At 41.0% G+C, this 15,508-nt stretch overlaps 1 protein-coding gene across 2 annotated transcripts; it reads right to left on the bottom strand.

The window, feature by feature from the left end:
* Positions 1–557: 557 nt before the first annotated feature.
* kdm2ab (lysine (K)-specific demethylase 2Ab) lies at positions 558–14,042 on the bottom strand. Of its 2 annotated transcripts, none has more exons than XM_082177715.1 (23): positions 13,852–14,042; positions 12,875–12,913; positions 11,840–11,978; positions 11,521–11,599; positions 11,389–11,435; positions 11,116–11,294; positions 10,731–10,837; positions 10,267–10,360; positions 9,323–9,476; positions 9,113–9,228; positions 8,899–9,025; positions 8,346–8,611; positions 8,173–8,250; positions 7,823–8,086; positions 6,829–6,960; positions 6,667–6,747; positions 6,261–6,524; positions 5,683–5,715; positions 4,634–5,550; positions 3,445–3,608; positions 3,218–3,364; positions 1,138–1,350; positions 558–1,063 (listed from the first exon to the last, which is right to left on the bottom strand). In XM_082177715.1, exons 2-23 carry the CDS (start codon positions 12,908–12,910, stop codon positions 882–884), a joined length of 3,819 nt encoding a protein of 1,272 aa, XP_082033841.1. In that variant the 5' UTR covers positions 12,911–12,913; positions 13,852–14,042; the 3' UTR covers positions 558–881. The 2 variants fall into 2 exon arrangements, with proteins under 2 accessions (XP_082033841.1, XP_082033842.1); XM_082177716.1 differs by having other exon boundaries at positions 4,634–5,520.
* Between the last annotated feature and the right edge of the window lie 1,466 nt (positions 14,043–15,508).

Raw genomic sequence — 15,508 nt, 5'->3', positions numbered from 1 at the left:
ACACCATGCTAACACAGGGCAGCTAGGTCTTAATAGCCATTGCAAAAACTAACATATATCCAGTATTTTAAGTCAACTAGAAACCAATAACAATATTTTTTTTATATTTATTAACTAAGAACAAAATGTAAACATTTTCAACAAAACCTCAGAAGTCAGCATCTTCACTTAAATCAACTCAAGCTCGCATTTTTTTCATTTTTTTTTTATTTTCTTGAAAAAGAAAAAAAAAAGTAAAAAGTTTCTCAAAATAATTATAATGCTACAGATTTTTTTTTCTGTCTTACTACAGGAGAGGAATACATTTACACAAGGGTGCTTATATATTTATATATCTCTATACTCTCAGGTATTAAGGAGGGAGAGGAATTAAGAACAGAAAGGTATTCCTCAAGTAAAATGACATTTAAAGTAAGGGGATGAGTGAAAAGAAAACGAAACGCAATGCTAACCTCCACACTACTAAGGATAAATGAATCTGTCTAGGTGACAATGGATCAGAGAAGTAGCAGACAGTAAGCTGCTCAGAAATAGAAAACAAACGGTAGAGGAATAGCACCTGTTGATCTCTTTAATAGAAGAGCCCATGGCATGACAGGCCTGAGAACCGATCTGATTGCCAGTTGCAGTGTGTTTGTGTGTGTACACAGAACAAAAGGGAAATAGTTAACTACAAAAAGGATACTCCTCACCCAGTCACATTTATACATAAGCCCCACCCTGGATGCTTTGAGCTCCTCCCTCCTGAGCCGTCACACATCTGTCAAACAGAGAACCTCCTACAGACCTACAGAACCCATCACACACACACATACCCTGCGTTCCTTCTCAGTCACACAAATATTCACAAAGTCTCTCTCTCTCCCTGAGAAGGGCGGCTTTTACGATATCCTCTGGATGAGCTTGTCGTCTGATAGGCAGTAGAGGGCATTGACGGACAGCTCGGAGATAAAGCTTTCGCACGCCTGCCGCGAGACCCCTTTGCAGTCGCGAAGGTCCAGTACGGAGAGACAGGACAGGCGGCGCAGGAACACCAGACATCGGTCCGTCAGGCGGCTGCAACCTGAGGGTGACATACAAATTTAGTTTTGCTAAACGTCACTAAGCTGGAAGCAGGTTTGGTGTGCGCTTGCTCACCTGCTAAGTTGAGGTGTGTGAGTGTGTTGCGTGTGGAGGAGCCCACTGCGCTGAGGAGGTTGAGAGCACCATCTGTGATGGGACAATGCGAGAGCTCCAGGCGTGTGAGCAGAGGCATGTGTCTGATGATCAGCCTCAGCGTGGCTTCAGTCACCTCCAGACCGCACAGCCACAAACACTGCATGTTCTTCATCTGGGAACGGTTATCACTGCCTACAGACACACACGATATATATACACATTATATTGCACACCCCTACTTGAAACCTGTGTCTAAGATAATATCGTAATTATTGTTTTAAATGTTCAAGCTGACATTGAGCGTCTCAGAGTGCATGTTTTCTCTGCATGATGTAGCCTATAATGCTGATAAATGACCACACAATTCAATATATAAGGGGCTTTTTTTCCCTACGAGTTGTCTTTTATTCATATCAAATTATATAATTAAAGGAGTGGTTGATTATGATTTCACTTTTCTAACTTTAGTTAGTGTGTAATGTTGCTGTTTGAGCTTAAACAACATCCGCAAAGTTACAACGCTCAAAGGTCAAAGCAAAGGGAGATATTTTCCTTTAAAGAAATTGTTTTTTAAGGACTACAACAAACGGCTGATAGGGACTACACGATATTCCTCCCGGGTTAGTGACATCACCAACCCTAAAATTTACATAAACCCCACCCCTGGGAATGCGATTTATAGATTATCAAGACAGAATATGCTAATGACTAGAAGATAACTACACATAAGCTACATAAATTAATCAACTAACCATTCAGAAATGTCCTGTTGCATTCTACATGTTGTCACTTCTTCTTGAGTCTCTCCTTCATTGTCTGACTCGTTTGAACATAAAAAGCTAAAAGTTTTTGAAATTTTCAGTGCATGTCTGTGTGAGGTAAAAGGACACTTTGAAGCTCCGCCCCCTTTGCCAGGAGCAGCAGCTCATTTGCATTTAAAGGAACAGACACAAAACGGTGCGTTTTTGCTCACCCTCAAAAAGTGCACTCAGGTGTGTATGCTATATAAAAATATCTGTGGGGTATTTTGAGCTAAAACGTCACATACACACTCTGGGGACATCAGAGACTTATTTTACATCTTGTGAAATGGGTATTATACCACCCCTTTAAGCAATATTACATGACAAGCAAGAATGCCGTATTACTTATCAGTATGACTACAAATGTCACATGTCATTTTATAATAATGTTATTATAAATATTATAAATGTTATAATAATGTTAATGTTTTATAAAAATGTAAGTTCAATAAACACTAAGTTGTCATTATACACACAATTCGTTATTTTTGTGTTTTTTGCGCACAAAGTATTCTCATCGCTTGATAAACTATCAACGATTTTTATCAGACTATTTTAACGATGTCTTTACTAACTTTTCTGGGATGGCAGATATCGATTACCTAGCAGCCTATGAAGGAGTGAGCCAGCTCTCATCAAAAATATCTTAATTTGTGTTCCGAAGATGAACGAAAGTCTTACGGGGTTGGAACAACATCAGGGTGAGTAATTACTGACATAATTTTCATTTTTGGGTGAACTAACCCTTTAAAGTATGTTTTCATTCTTTTAAAACTGATTCATAATTGAATATTCAATTAAAAACACACGAGTTGCATTAAACCATAAATACATCCAAATGTCTCTTCAGATGCAGCTTCTGTGCCACTTCTGCAGATGATACTGATTTCATTTGATTGGTAACAATTTATTCATGAAATGTATCAAAGACAAAAGATGATGCACGTCTAAGGTTGAATTATAAATGTAAGAATTCCCTTGAAATCAGTTTAAGGGGACAAATATTGACTCAGTGGAAAATTAAACGTCTGTGACTGTTGTGAACTGACCACCGCACACAATATGAAAAGCTTTGAGAGTCAGCTGTCCATGACAGGCCTAAACCAGTTAATGTACCAGCACAAAAACGCACTCCACTAATCTATCGTCATCTAAAAAACTATTAAAAAAAACTAGATAAAGATATTTTTGGACAATATAACACACGCCTAATTTAAAGTAATACAGGAAAAGGTAAAGAATAAATGAGTGATTACCTGGTGGGTTGAGCAGATCCCTGATTTGAGCGTCCTTGACGCCGTCTGCCCAGCGCAGGTCTAAAGAGCGCAGTAGAGGACAGCTTGGAGAGCTCAGTGCTGAGACTGACGTCCAATTACACCCTGATAGCACCAGATCTTTAAGGCCTGTGAGAGAGCGGGCTGTGAGTCATGTCATACAGTAGTGTGTGTTAAAACAGACGCAGTGGTAATGAGAGAACACACACCTGGCAGGCGGTTGATGAGCCAGCTGAGCTGCTTCTTGGAGATGCTGGCCCAAGACAGGTCCAGTGTGACAGGCTGTCGCTTGATGATGCCCGTGAGGGCCTGTGGGCTTATAGAGCGGCATCGGCTCAGACTGATCCGCGTCCATAAACGCTTGTCACAGCCCCTGTGACAACACCACAGTATTCAAATAAACAGACACACACCTTTGCTTTGTTCTGAAGTATATTGAGCTGCCTCCATAGGAAACATTTAAAAGACATCATTTGAGCTGAACATATACTGTAGCATATATACTTCATGATGAAGGTAATCCCAGAATGCACTGCCACAAAAATCCAAGCCCTCTCTTGGCTGACAAAACAAGAGATATGTAGAAACTCCAAACCCGATTGAAATCAATTTTACACAGCACTATTTGTAGGGCTGCACAATAAAAATAAATATTTAAAAAAACTGCAATTATCAAATCTCAGCAGCTGTGATTCAATTCATTATATGCAACGTGTTTTTACACGTGAGCAGCTAATGATGATTCGCTGTTTTCAACGATCAACAATCTTCCCAAACATGTAATGAGAAGCACTTATAAATCAGATGTCAACAAAAGAGAAGTTTAAGTGCTTCCTGACTGAGGTTTTCTGCCAAGAAAATATTTCTTTAATAAAAAATAAAAATAAAAGATACTACTGCAAAATGTTCATTTTATTATAAATAGTAATATTTATTTAAGATTTTAATTTAGTAATAATATATCTATCAATGTTTTTGGCCAAACTTTACAGCCCTACAAACAAGCACAGCAAACCTGGAGCTTTTAACAAGAAAAAAAGGGAACTGCAATTACATTTCTGGAATTAGGAAACCCAAAATCATTTTCATTTCAGTTGGTCTGCAGTTTCAGAAGGAAGCTGCCTATGTATGTAGATCAGGGTTCCTCAAACTCGGTCCTGGAGGGCCGCTGTCCTGCAGAGTTTAGCTCCAACCCTGATCAAACACACCTAGCTGTGAGTTTCTAGTGATCCTGAAGACATTGATTAGCTTGCTCAGGTGTGTTTGATCAGTGTTGGAGCTAAACTCTGCAGGACAGCGGCCCTCCAGGACCGAGTTTGAGGAACCCTGATGTAGACAGTAAACAACAAGGTAGCTCACTAGATTTTGTAACATGCATGTTGGTAATTGTGCACTCACCATTTGTACCAACTCTTGCAAACCGCCATGCAAACGCACAGCTCTGCACGAGTCAAGTAGCGGAACACGGACACCCACACCTCTCTCTCCCAGCCTGGCTCGTTCCCCCCACCGTTCTGCTCCGACGAGGGCCGTAAGGTGGAGCTGGGACAGGAGACGGAGGACTTTGCCCTTTCCGATCGAGTTTTTGTCCCAATTCTCTCTCGGGTTAGCCGGTGATGGGAGCCTTTGACGTTTGATCTGAGAATCCGCACCGCGTGTGAGTGTTTGGATGCGCTTCTCGTCAGAGTGTGTGATGATGAAAGAGGTGATTTGTTAAGGTGCAATCTGTCCGCAGGCGAATGAGGGCTGTCAGAGCGAGTGGCGCCGTTTCGCAAGGGGGGACGGAGCAGGGCTTTGTGGTTTTGCGGAAGGCTTCTAGAAGACAAGTTGGCTTCCAATTTGGGAACAATTGCGCTAGGGTCGCGCCGACCTCTCGATGGCTGTAACGTGACGGTGACGCAGGACCCCTGGCCTCTGACGTCATCATTTAGCACCACAGAAGTGTCAGACGGAGTCGGCTCTCCTCCCTCACTGCTCCCCTCGCTCTCTCCGTTTCGATGACTGTCGCCGTTCTCGTCTTCGCCTGCTTTAACGCCTCGTCTCTGAGGACGGTTCTCTTTCCCGTTATACTGTCCATTCTCTTTCCTTTCCTCCTGTTCTTCTTCCACAGAATCATCCCTTTCTCCCTCCGTCTCCATTCTCTCTCTCAGACCTCCACCTCTGCCACCGCCGCGTAGTCGTACCCCTCTCCCGCGACAGGAGGACGTCCCTCGTCCGCGGGAAATGCCCCGGCCGGGTCCTGCTCGGACTACACCCCCTCTCTCCAGACTCCGCTGACGCAGGAGCTTTGGAGAAAGATAGACAGACGAACGGGTCTGAGAGACAGACAGAAGTAGAGAGAACGAAAGCACAGCCGAGTGACAGAGAGGGCATGTGAGAATGGTAAAAGCGGGATTAGAGATGCGCTGGGATGAGGGAAGCAGATGTTATAGACTCAAAACACTCACCGACTGGAGGATTTTGTTCCTTTCCAATTTGATCTGCAACAGAAAGCAAGAAATCAGACATGCAGCATTGCATTGGACTGATGTAGTCAGACGTTTGACAATCATCATCATAAAGCATGATCCACATTGCATCTTATTTTGGCCAAGAACCACCCACTTAGACAGGAAGTGAGCATCAGACCAACCATTAGGGGCTGTTTTTTTACAAAAATATAAGCATCTCAACTGTTCTCAACCTTGATAATAATGAGAAACGTTTCTTGAGTATCAAATCATCATATTAGAATGATTTCTAAAGGATCATGTGACACAGAAGACTGGAGTAATGATGCTGAAAATTCAGCTTTGCCATCACAGGTATAAAATTCAATATCTCACAATATTACTGTTTTTTGATGATAAATGCAGTCTTGATGACTTCTTTTAAAAAAAAAAGATCTTACTGACCCAAACTTTTGAATGTTAGTGCATCTCCAACTTCTGACAATAACTGTTGTCAAACATGTTGTCCGATGAATGGAAATACAACGAATTGAAAGCAACTTTACATTATATCTGTAAACCATGTGTACACTTACTCTTTTCCTGAGCTGTAGCTCCAGCGCCCCTGCTCTCCTCCTGTTCTGCTGGTGCTGCAGCAGGAGTCTCTGGGACGGGGGCGGCTGCCGTCTGGAGCGGGTCAGAGGCAGGGAGGAGGGGGAGAGGGGCGGGCGACCTCTGCGCCCTATACGCAAGCCCCCCACCCCAATCCCCTCTCTGTATGCCCGCTTAGCCGGAGGACCAGACAAGCGACCGCCGTTGGACACACTGCTGTCCGTCTCCTCCTCACTACTACTGGAAGACTAATACCAATAAAACACAATTGTCATCAAATTAGTCTTCAAATCTAATTATCATCTGTGAAGTCACTTAAGTAAAAGCCTGTTAAAACCAGATGACTTTTTGTGTTTCAGAAAGGACAGCTGCCAAAAGCAGAAAGAATACCTCTGTTTTCTTGCCCTGGACACATTTTGGACACTCCCAACAACTGGGAAGGTCCTTATTGATAACACCCTGACTGGGTACCTGCAATATACATGTGGCGTTAAGATAATATACATATAACAGCTAATTCCATAAGAAGTGAGATGTGGGATACACATGTACCTTTATACATTCTGGATGAGTGATCTGAGCACATTCAGAGCATTCCATGAGCGTCTGGACGGACTCAGAGTCTTCAGACTCTTGATAGCCTTCCTCACATATGGCACATACTGCAGTAAGAGGTAGCGCCGGCTAGAAACAGAACACAAGTGTGAGATTCAACAAACAACTTTTGTTGAATTGTAATTTTAATTAACAATGTGCACTATTATATGCACATTACCACTGAAAAGTTTGGGGTTGGTAAGATTTTTTAATGTATTTGAAAGTCTCTTAGGAAGACAGTACTGTGCTGTACAATACAGTACTGTTTAATGCAGCATATGATTAAAAAAACAGTAAAAGTAATATAGTGAACCATTACAATTTAAAATAACCGTCTATTCTAATATATTTAAAATTTTAATTTATTCCTTTGATGCAAAGCTAAATTTTCAGCACCATTACTCCAGTCTTCAGTGTCAAATTACATATTACAGAACAGTATATCTTACTGACCCCACATTTTTGCACATTAGTGTAAATGCAATGGTCAAAAGTTAAAAACGTTAACCAGTTTTTCTAAAATTCTCAGTACTATCAGTAAATGACATTAACACTGAACAGCAGGCCCGGACTGGCCATCGGGAGCACTGGGACAATTCCCGATGGCCTGGCGACTGATTTGGCCTGCTGCTTAGCTTATTATTTTATATTATTAATGTATAGTGAAGAAGTGACAGGTACAAGAAAAATAGCAAAAAAAAAAAAAAAAAAAAAAAGAACTACACACACAAGGAGAGACAGATATCAGGGAAAAAGGTGCAGCTCTAGAGAGAACCTTTACATATTTGCACAGCCCCAGCCTAAGGGCCTATACCTTTTTTTATGTGATGGCCATACAAAAAACAAGGTTGTCCATTTGTTGTGGGTGTATAGGATGCCCTGGATGAGTGTGAGATTTCCCAACCTGACATTTTGTCCCAGTCTGGCCCTTCTGAACACAGATACTCACTGCAAGACACTGTCGGAGAACACAGCTCTTCTTGAGTCTGCCGGGTCCTCCAAACTTCCTCATGTCCCTACAGTAGTTGCAGTCGCCACACTCAGTGCGCAGACAGGCCTCGCAGCGTTTGCAGCGCACGCGTCTGCGTCTCATAGCTGAGATGGAGGAAGACGGCTTCACGGGCCGAGGAACCGGCGGCAACACGGGAGCTGAACCAGGAGCACGCGGGCGGTACAGCAGAGACAGAGGTGGCGGCGGCTGATACCACGAGGGCTGCAGACAGAAGAGGACACATTTTTACTTCCACTTCCTGGTATGTGCTGTAAGTACAGTGGTCATGGAACAAGTATATAACTTACTCTTTTGGGCCATTTGACAATTGGTTTTCCAGTGTAAGACAATTTGGGATTATCATTTCCATGTTCCTCTAGCAGCTTCTGTTGGGGCAAGACATTATTTTTTTTTTAAATCAATGTGCTTGTGCTTTAAAAAAAAAAAAATTACTATGGCCACATGGCGTTTATGTTTGTACCCGTATGTCACTGAGCAGTGCTGGAGCATTTCTGATGCCTGATGGAACACATTTCTTGTGAGCTGGCAAATCCTCCAACTTGTGTAGTAATTCCCAAAGTCCCTCCAGCTCAAAGGGTGTCAGGTGAACTTTCACCCCTGGGCGAGAGGGAGGAGTGAGTGCTGCCTCATCCTCAGGCTCCTCCTTCACCTCCACATCCTCCTTCTCTTCACTTCCTGCATTATCATCTAATTCTCCTTCTTTGATTACATCTTCCTTCTTCAGCCCTGTGAAGCACAAAACAGATGTGCCAGTTTAATTACGGTTGCTTTGATGGTGGGATGTAACGGTACACATATTAGTCTCGAAAATATTCAGTACAGGTCTATTGGTTTGGCAAGCATGTGTATCAAACTAATGCAGCATTGTTTTAACCACTGCCCATGAGGAACTTGGTGAACAATGTCAAAACTAAGGTATGTACCAAACTGGTGAATTTTTTATACAGTTACACCCATAATTGATGTATTTTTGTACTCATTCACAGCCGTATATAAAAAGGATGTGTACTGACCAATGCCCAGTGAGTGCTTCTGGAACTCAGGTGTGAGGTGAGACGTGTTTGTTAGACAGTACAAGTAACGCTCCAACACATACCAGCACATCTCAAAGTAGAAAGGGTAGCGGAACTTAGGAGGGACCTGTACAGATAAACCACAGACAGTCGAAAACAGTTCACAAATGGTGGTATGAATAAATCAAGTGTGTGATTGTGTACGAATGCTCACCCGTGTGCGGTCCTCAATGTTGTAAATGTTGAGTTGCATGGGAATGTTAAAGCTGTGCAGAAAATTACCCCCAAACACCAGAGTATCCATTGGAGTGTACACTGCATGGATCCAGCCTACACACAAAGACACAGTGGTTTTCTCCCAGAAAACCCAGCGAGCTTCCAAGCTAAAGCAATTAAAGCATCATTAGATTCCACATGAGTGTACCTGAGGGGATCATGAATGTGTAGCCTTGCTTCAGTTCGATCCGTTGGCAGGCGGTGGCTTTATCGCCGAGAAAGATGTCACCTTGCTTCCCTGACAACACCCAGTTCTCATAGAGCTCCAGGTTCTGAGGTGTGGGCGGGATCAGCCAGAAAACCTGAGATCATTCAGTACAACAAGGTCAATAGGGACAGGTAATTACAAAATACCAGAGGGATAGACTGACACAGGTTTATAAATTCTGCGATTACAGGAAACAAAAGGATTTGACAGGGAGAGGCTGATACAAAACGATCATACAGTACTCCACAGCAATTAGAGCTGAGAAAGAAAAAGATTCTCACATTTAATGGTTTTAAGCGCTAAGAAAGCAAGAATCTCCAGCTACACTAGCATTCAAAGGTTTGGGGTCAGTACGTTTAAAAAAACAAAACAAATTAATAGTTTTATTCAGCAGTCACACATTAAATTGATAAATTAAAGTAAAGACGTGATATTACAAAATATTTCCATTTCAAATAAACGCTGTTCTTTAGAACTTTAGCAAATGCTGTTCAAAGAACCCTGAAAAAAATGCATAATGGTTTCCACAACAGCACAACAGTTTAACATTAATAATTATAGAAATGTTTCTTGAGCAGCAAATCAGCATTATTTCATATTTCATATCGATCACGTGACACTGAAGAATGGATCGAAAATTCAGCTTTGATATCACAGGGATTAATTAAATTGATATATTGTTATATATTATCAAATGGCTGTGTTTTGTTGTATTGTAATCATTACTGTTTTTACTGTATTTTTGATCAAATAATAATAAATAAACGCTGCCTTTGTGAACAAAAGAAAATCATACCAACCCCGAACTTTTCAACCGCAGTATTTCATTCTGATCTGAACTCAGTCAGCACACACTAGTGTTGTACCTTTAAGACAGCACTCACCTTCCCTCCCCTGAGGATGTGATACCAGACTGATGTGCCACCAAAGTCTATGTGGAAATCTGTGAAGCATCCCTCGACACTCATCAGACAATACCTGAAAAACACACACACACAACATATGAACAATCTCCACAAATCAAGTTCATGTTGCCCTAGCGCTAAAACAAAAACAGTTTAAATGGAATTATTCCATGGTCTATCTGAATACTAGATTCTGATTGGCTGGAAGGTGTGCATTAAAATAGTTTAATGCACAGGTAGTTCCAGTCAGTTTAATCGCTGTTCTATATGAATGCGCTGCTTTCATTGACAGGCACGCGCACACACGGCTAGCAGTGCATTAAACGACTTGAATGCACTCCACTTCGCTTTGGGCGGTTCTTTGCCTCCAAGTCATGCATTAAAATAGTTTGATGCACAGCTAGCTGTGGATTAACCCCTACTTATACGAGTAAACAACTTACTTCTGTACTTTAGGGTACTGCATGTCTATAATGGCATTGGTGGAGTCTCTTTGTCTTTCTTTAAGATGACGTGGCCACATGTTGTCCACCCAGTCAATCATATCAACCTAATGAAAACACAAGCCAACACATAAAGAAACTGTTTCGTTTGTGTAGAGCTTTTGCAGATAAAACTATCAATAGAATTTAGTAAAATAACATCTATTTTGTCACAGCCCACATTCATAATTATGCCTTCCATAACCCTCCACAATGATAAAACCCAATTATTAGCTGATATCACATTCACTTTTGCCAATATCCACCACTTCCAAAAGCTATTATTGGCACAGATTAATCAGCAAAAACTATATATTGGTTGACCACTATTTGAGCGTGCACGTACCGAGGCGGGTCTCTTAACTAGATTCTCTAGTTTTGTGTGACTGAACTCAAGGCTGATGACATTATACAGCTTTTCTCGCTCAGATGGCGGCGTCTCGTAGTATCTCCTCCACTGACCCATTGACATCTCAATGCCTTTTTGAGTGGTCACATCCATCACGTCGACCATCCTGCGACTGCCTATCGGAGTAAAGGTAGGAGAGCGAATATTAGAAGCAGTCATTGATGATAAAAATGTTCAAAGTGTGAGAGGATCAAAAACTTTTCTTCTTACCCACAAACAATTTCACATCACTGACACTAAAGTCAGGGTCAGGCATCCTACAAAAACAGATAATATAAACATTTTTAAATGATAAAGAGGTGCAAACAGCTGTGCAAACTGGCATGATGAAATGAGCCATACTTTAGGCCAAGGCCATCTGCTTTCTTGAAGATAATGGGGTCCCGGAGTCCCTCCCGTTGGATGTACTCCAAGGTGAAGTCTGCAGAGAACACCATACACGGTTAACTTGGATCTCCAAAAAAGCAGAATATCAGTGACTTTTTTTAAACAGCAATTTTTCAAAGCAGCTTTACAGAAAATGCTGCTTCATAACCAAACTCAAAGATGGCTGTGGCAAAAAAAAAAAAAAAAAAAATCTCACAATATAGTTAGCCTGGATAAGAGGAACCAAAACTCAGCATGTAATTCAGTGCCGGAACTAAACATGTTTAACATGCACCTTTTCCATCCATAATTTTGACCAGATCCGAGTTGAATCGGTCACATTGGAGTTTCTCTTCAAGGTCAAAGGATCTCTTCCCTTCAATCTCATCGTCTGAAATTCCATCATCCTGGTAACGCCGCCGCGTGCCAGTCCGCTGAAAACGAATTACACGTTTATAAGAGGTTGAGAAAACAAAACTCAAGATTAAAGGCACACTGTGTAATTTTTCACCACTAGAGGTCGTTTATTGAAAACGAAGGCGTAGATTGACGCCTTGGTTTGTTGTCTTCACCTCTACAGCCGGCATGGTAAATATGGTACTCGCGGTAAATCAAGAAAACGAGATTTAAACAAAAAGACTGTGTTGAGCTGTATAACAATGATTACTTTCTGTCGATGAATGCATCCAAACAGTTGCTCATCTGTCTAATAAAACACACGGTCTGTGTCCTTGTTAAAATGGCTTATTTCTCTGCATTTAAACATTCTGGATAATGCAAGTACACAAATCAACAAAATATATAACAATGCTGTAGTGGTTTATTGATATGTTAATCCAAAAATCTTACATATTGTGCCTTTAATATAGAAATGCAAAGATCGTTTCTGCTAAATTTATCTTGATTCACATTCATATAGCTGGCCAGCCAGAAGTTGATAAAATATTATCTTTTAGTTCACACACTGATGTGAACATGCGTTCCTATCTTTTAAATGCACCAAATAGAGCCTTCTATGCCATATGAACATTAGAAAGGGTGGATCCCCATTTAAAGCAAATATTAAAACAACTTTATTATTTTACTGCTGTTGTGGCACAGGCTTTGTGATATCAGAGTGCCACACACATATGAGAATGAGGTTTTGACAGTCTCTTCCCTTGGGCGTGTTCACTGTAATATCAACAAACCCCTCGGGTGCGACGTCAGGCCTAGAGCGCCAGCTGTCGGTAGTATAACCGCATTACAGCTCGGTTAAAAACTACAAACAAATGTTCCCTAGACGGCAATTTGATTTGCATAATAGCTGTTAAGTAAATGAGAAACTTACCAGGCGTTTGCTATAACGTGAACTCTCCTCTTCCATGCTCTGAAAAAATGAATGGATAAATTAGAGGAGCGTTTCTTGCAGACGCTCATAATAAATAGCATCAGGTGCAGCGAGTATAACTGCATTAATGAATCAATCAATGCAGCTGAAACCAGCTTGAATGACGGGAATACTCCTAAACAAATCACCAACGCTTAAGAAACACGACTTCATTTTAAAGCACCTACTTAAATAACAACAGTTAACGTACATAAAAAAAAAAAACTATACTCCATAGGATATGTAGTCTTCGAGACACGCTCAATGACTACATTTCAGAAGAAGTGGGGGAAAAGGGATATTAACTGCTGTAGACTGAAATCAGATGCATGACCGGTTGTTCATGCGTCTCAAAACCTATTAAGCAGCCCATCTAAAATAATTCTGGGCATTAGGAGGGAGGTGAATGCTGTCTAGGTAGGCAGCTCACTAGGCTTTTGAGACGCATCTTTATAATCAGCAGTGCGATGTGATCAGACAACAGAGCCCGTTTAAATGCTCCGTTGTCTTTCCAAAAACTTCCCTTTCCCGAAACAATAAATCACAACGAAACTAACTTCCATATCTTAAATGCCAAACAATCGAATATCTTTCATCCGCTAACGTTACTCAGAAAGTACACGAACAGTGACAGATATCTGACATTTATTACAGCTGAAGCTCCTCTGGTCTGAAGCTGCTAGCCTGAGCGAACGCTGCACTACTTTTGACCGAGATCCAATAATGCTAATATAATTCAACTTTAAAATTGTATTTTCATCACAAGACTCGGTTGTGACGGCTCTGTTGCTGAAAGGCATAAGGTTAATTTTAAAATACCAGAGTCAAGCCCCTGACAGTGGAGGCTAACCGACTAATCCACTAGCATTTCCATTGACAACCCGCGCTAGCCCGTTAGCCTGCTAGAAACAAAACAAAAAAAGACCTTTAAACAATACCTGGCCTTTAACTTTCGCTTTCTGCCGATAGTGACGAGTCGCTTTGTGGGAACAGGCTTAAAAATTCCCGTTGAACTGTAAATTCATTCTGTGCAAAAGTGTCGTTTTTTGACTTGATATTCTTATTTTTGTACGATAAAGTTAAATCAATCCGCTTTCATCCGCCATTTTCAGATTGTCATGATACACACACACACCACTACTATCTACTCATACGACACGCCCCTCAAAATGAACAGCCAATGAGATAGCGGTAATGCAAACTAGATGAAAGATGATTGGGTGAGAGCGACGCCATTCACAAGGGTGAGTTTGATCGTCAACGCCTCTCGCTCGTGCATTATATTACGGGAGCCAATAAATGTTCGGATTGTTGCTTATAACGGGCAGTTTATTGGCTGCGGAGTGAAAATCGGGTCATTAAATCAGCCTATAGTGGCAAGAATATTTTTGCTGAAACATCAACGGACGCATATAATCTCCGAAAACTCATTGGTTGAATTATTTTTTTATTTTTTTACCACCACAATTCATAAGAAGAGGATTAAAACGAAGGCATTATAATATTTATTGTATTGTAAAACAGCCAAGTCAAAAGCCACCTGCCATCATTCAAAAACACCCAAAGGGTGTCTGTACGCTGATTGGTCGCTGATGGGGATTAATGCTGCATGCCTTCACGTCGCAAATCTCCTAGTTCTCACTTCTACAGTCGTGATTACAGACTCGTTGCATAAAAATTTTGACTTGAGAGAGCGTTCATGTCCAATTTTTTAACTAGGAAACTAGTATTTACGATAATTCCGATAGCACGTGAAGGCAGGATAACACAATATTTCTAAGACAACTTGCCTAATGGATATAGCAAATGACAACAAAAACGATTTCTTAAGATCTCGTTTTAATAGATACTTACATAACACATGAAAGACAAGTATTCAAAAGACGTGTATTTTACTACAGCAACACAAAAACATACAACCAACCAAACAATAATAGTTTTCATTCCTATTAGACTATAAGACTATGAGAAAAAATAACCAGAAAAATAACACACACAAAGAAATAGAAAAAAATATAGATATCTCGGCTCCTTTCTGTAATAATTGTCCTTGTTTGAGAAGCAAACAGCACAGGAGTAGGCTATTGTGTTATTGTGCGGCAGGGGGCGCTGGTCTTCAGTCACTCATGTTGGTCTGTCAGTGTGAGGATTTGCTTGTCTGGTTGAAGTGCACTACACAGCAAATGATGCATCTCTTGGAATCATGGATCAAACTGAGAAGAAAAGCAGGAGATATAAGGGGAGTTGGCTGACGATAGTCTCGGGGTCATTTCAGCCTGAAAGATAGCAAGAGTGACAATTTGAGATGAGCACACAGATGGAGCAATTTGACCATTTAATAACTATATTTATTGGGTTAAAGGTTTCTGAGAAATGCTGTTTGAAATCAACAGAACAAACAAATGAATGAACCCCTAAAGGTTCATTTTCCCCATAAAGAGTGGCTATAAGTGTGTAGTGGTGCTTGGTTGATCCACTTTCAACCGTGTTTCTCAGAAATCTTTTACTGCACCTTTAATAAATTAAAGTAAATTGGTGAATTTTGCAATTGAGGTGACTGGGCAAAATGTCCCAAATTATCCTGAATAAACTTAT

Source organism: Leuciscus leuciscus (genome assembly GCF_965113295.1).
Source record: "Leuciscus leuciscus genome assembly, chromosome: 8".
NCBI classification, from domain to species: Eukaryota; Metazoa; Chordata; class Actinopteri; order Cypriniformes; family Leuciscidae; genus Leuciscus; species Leuciscus leuciscus.
This window is presented reverse-complemented; position numbering and strand designations above follow the sequence as displayed.

Coding starts and splice junctions, on each gene's coding strand:
- kdm2ab (XM_082177715.1), bottom strand. CDS start 12,910: ATGGAAGAGGAGAGTTCACGTTATAGCAAACGCCTG. Junction 11,436..11,520: donor GCAGATGGCCTTGGCCTAAA/GTATGGCTCATT, acceptor CTGTTTTTGTAG/GATGCCTGACCCTGACTTTA. Junction 10,838..11,115: donor TAGTTAAGAGACCCGCCTCG/GTACGTGCACGC, acceptor TGTTTTCATTAG/GTTGATATGATTGACTGGGT.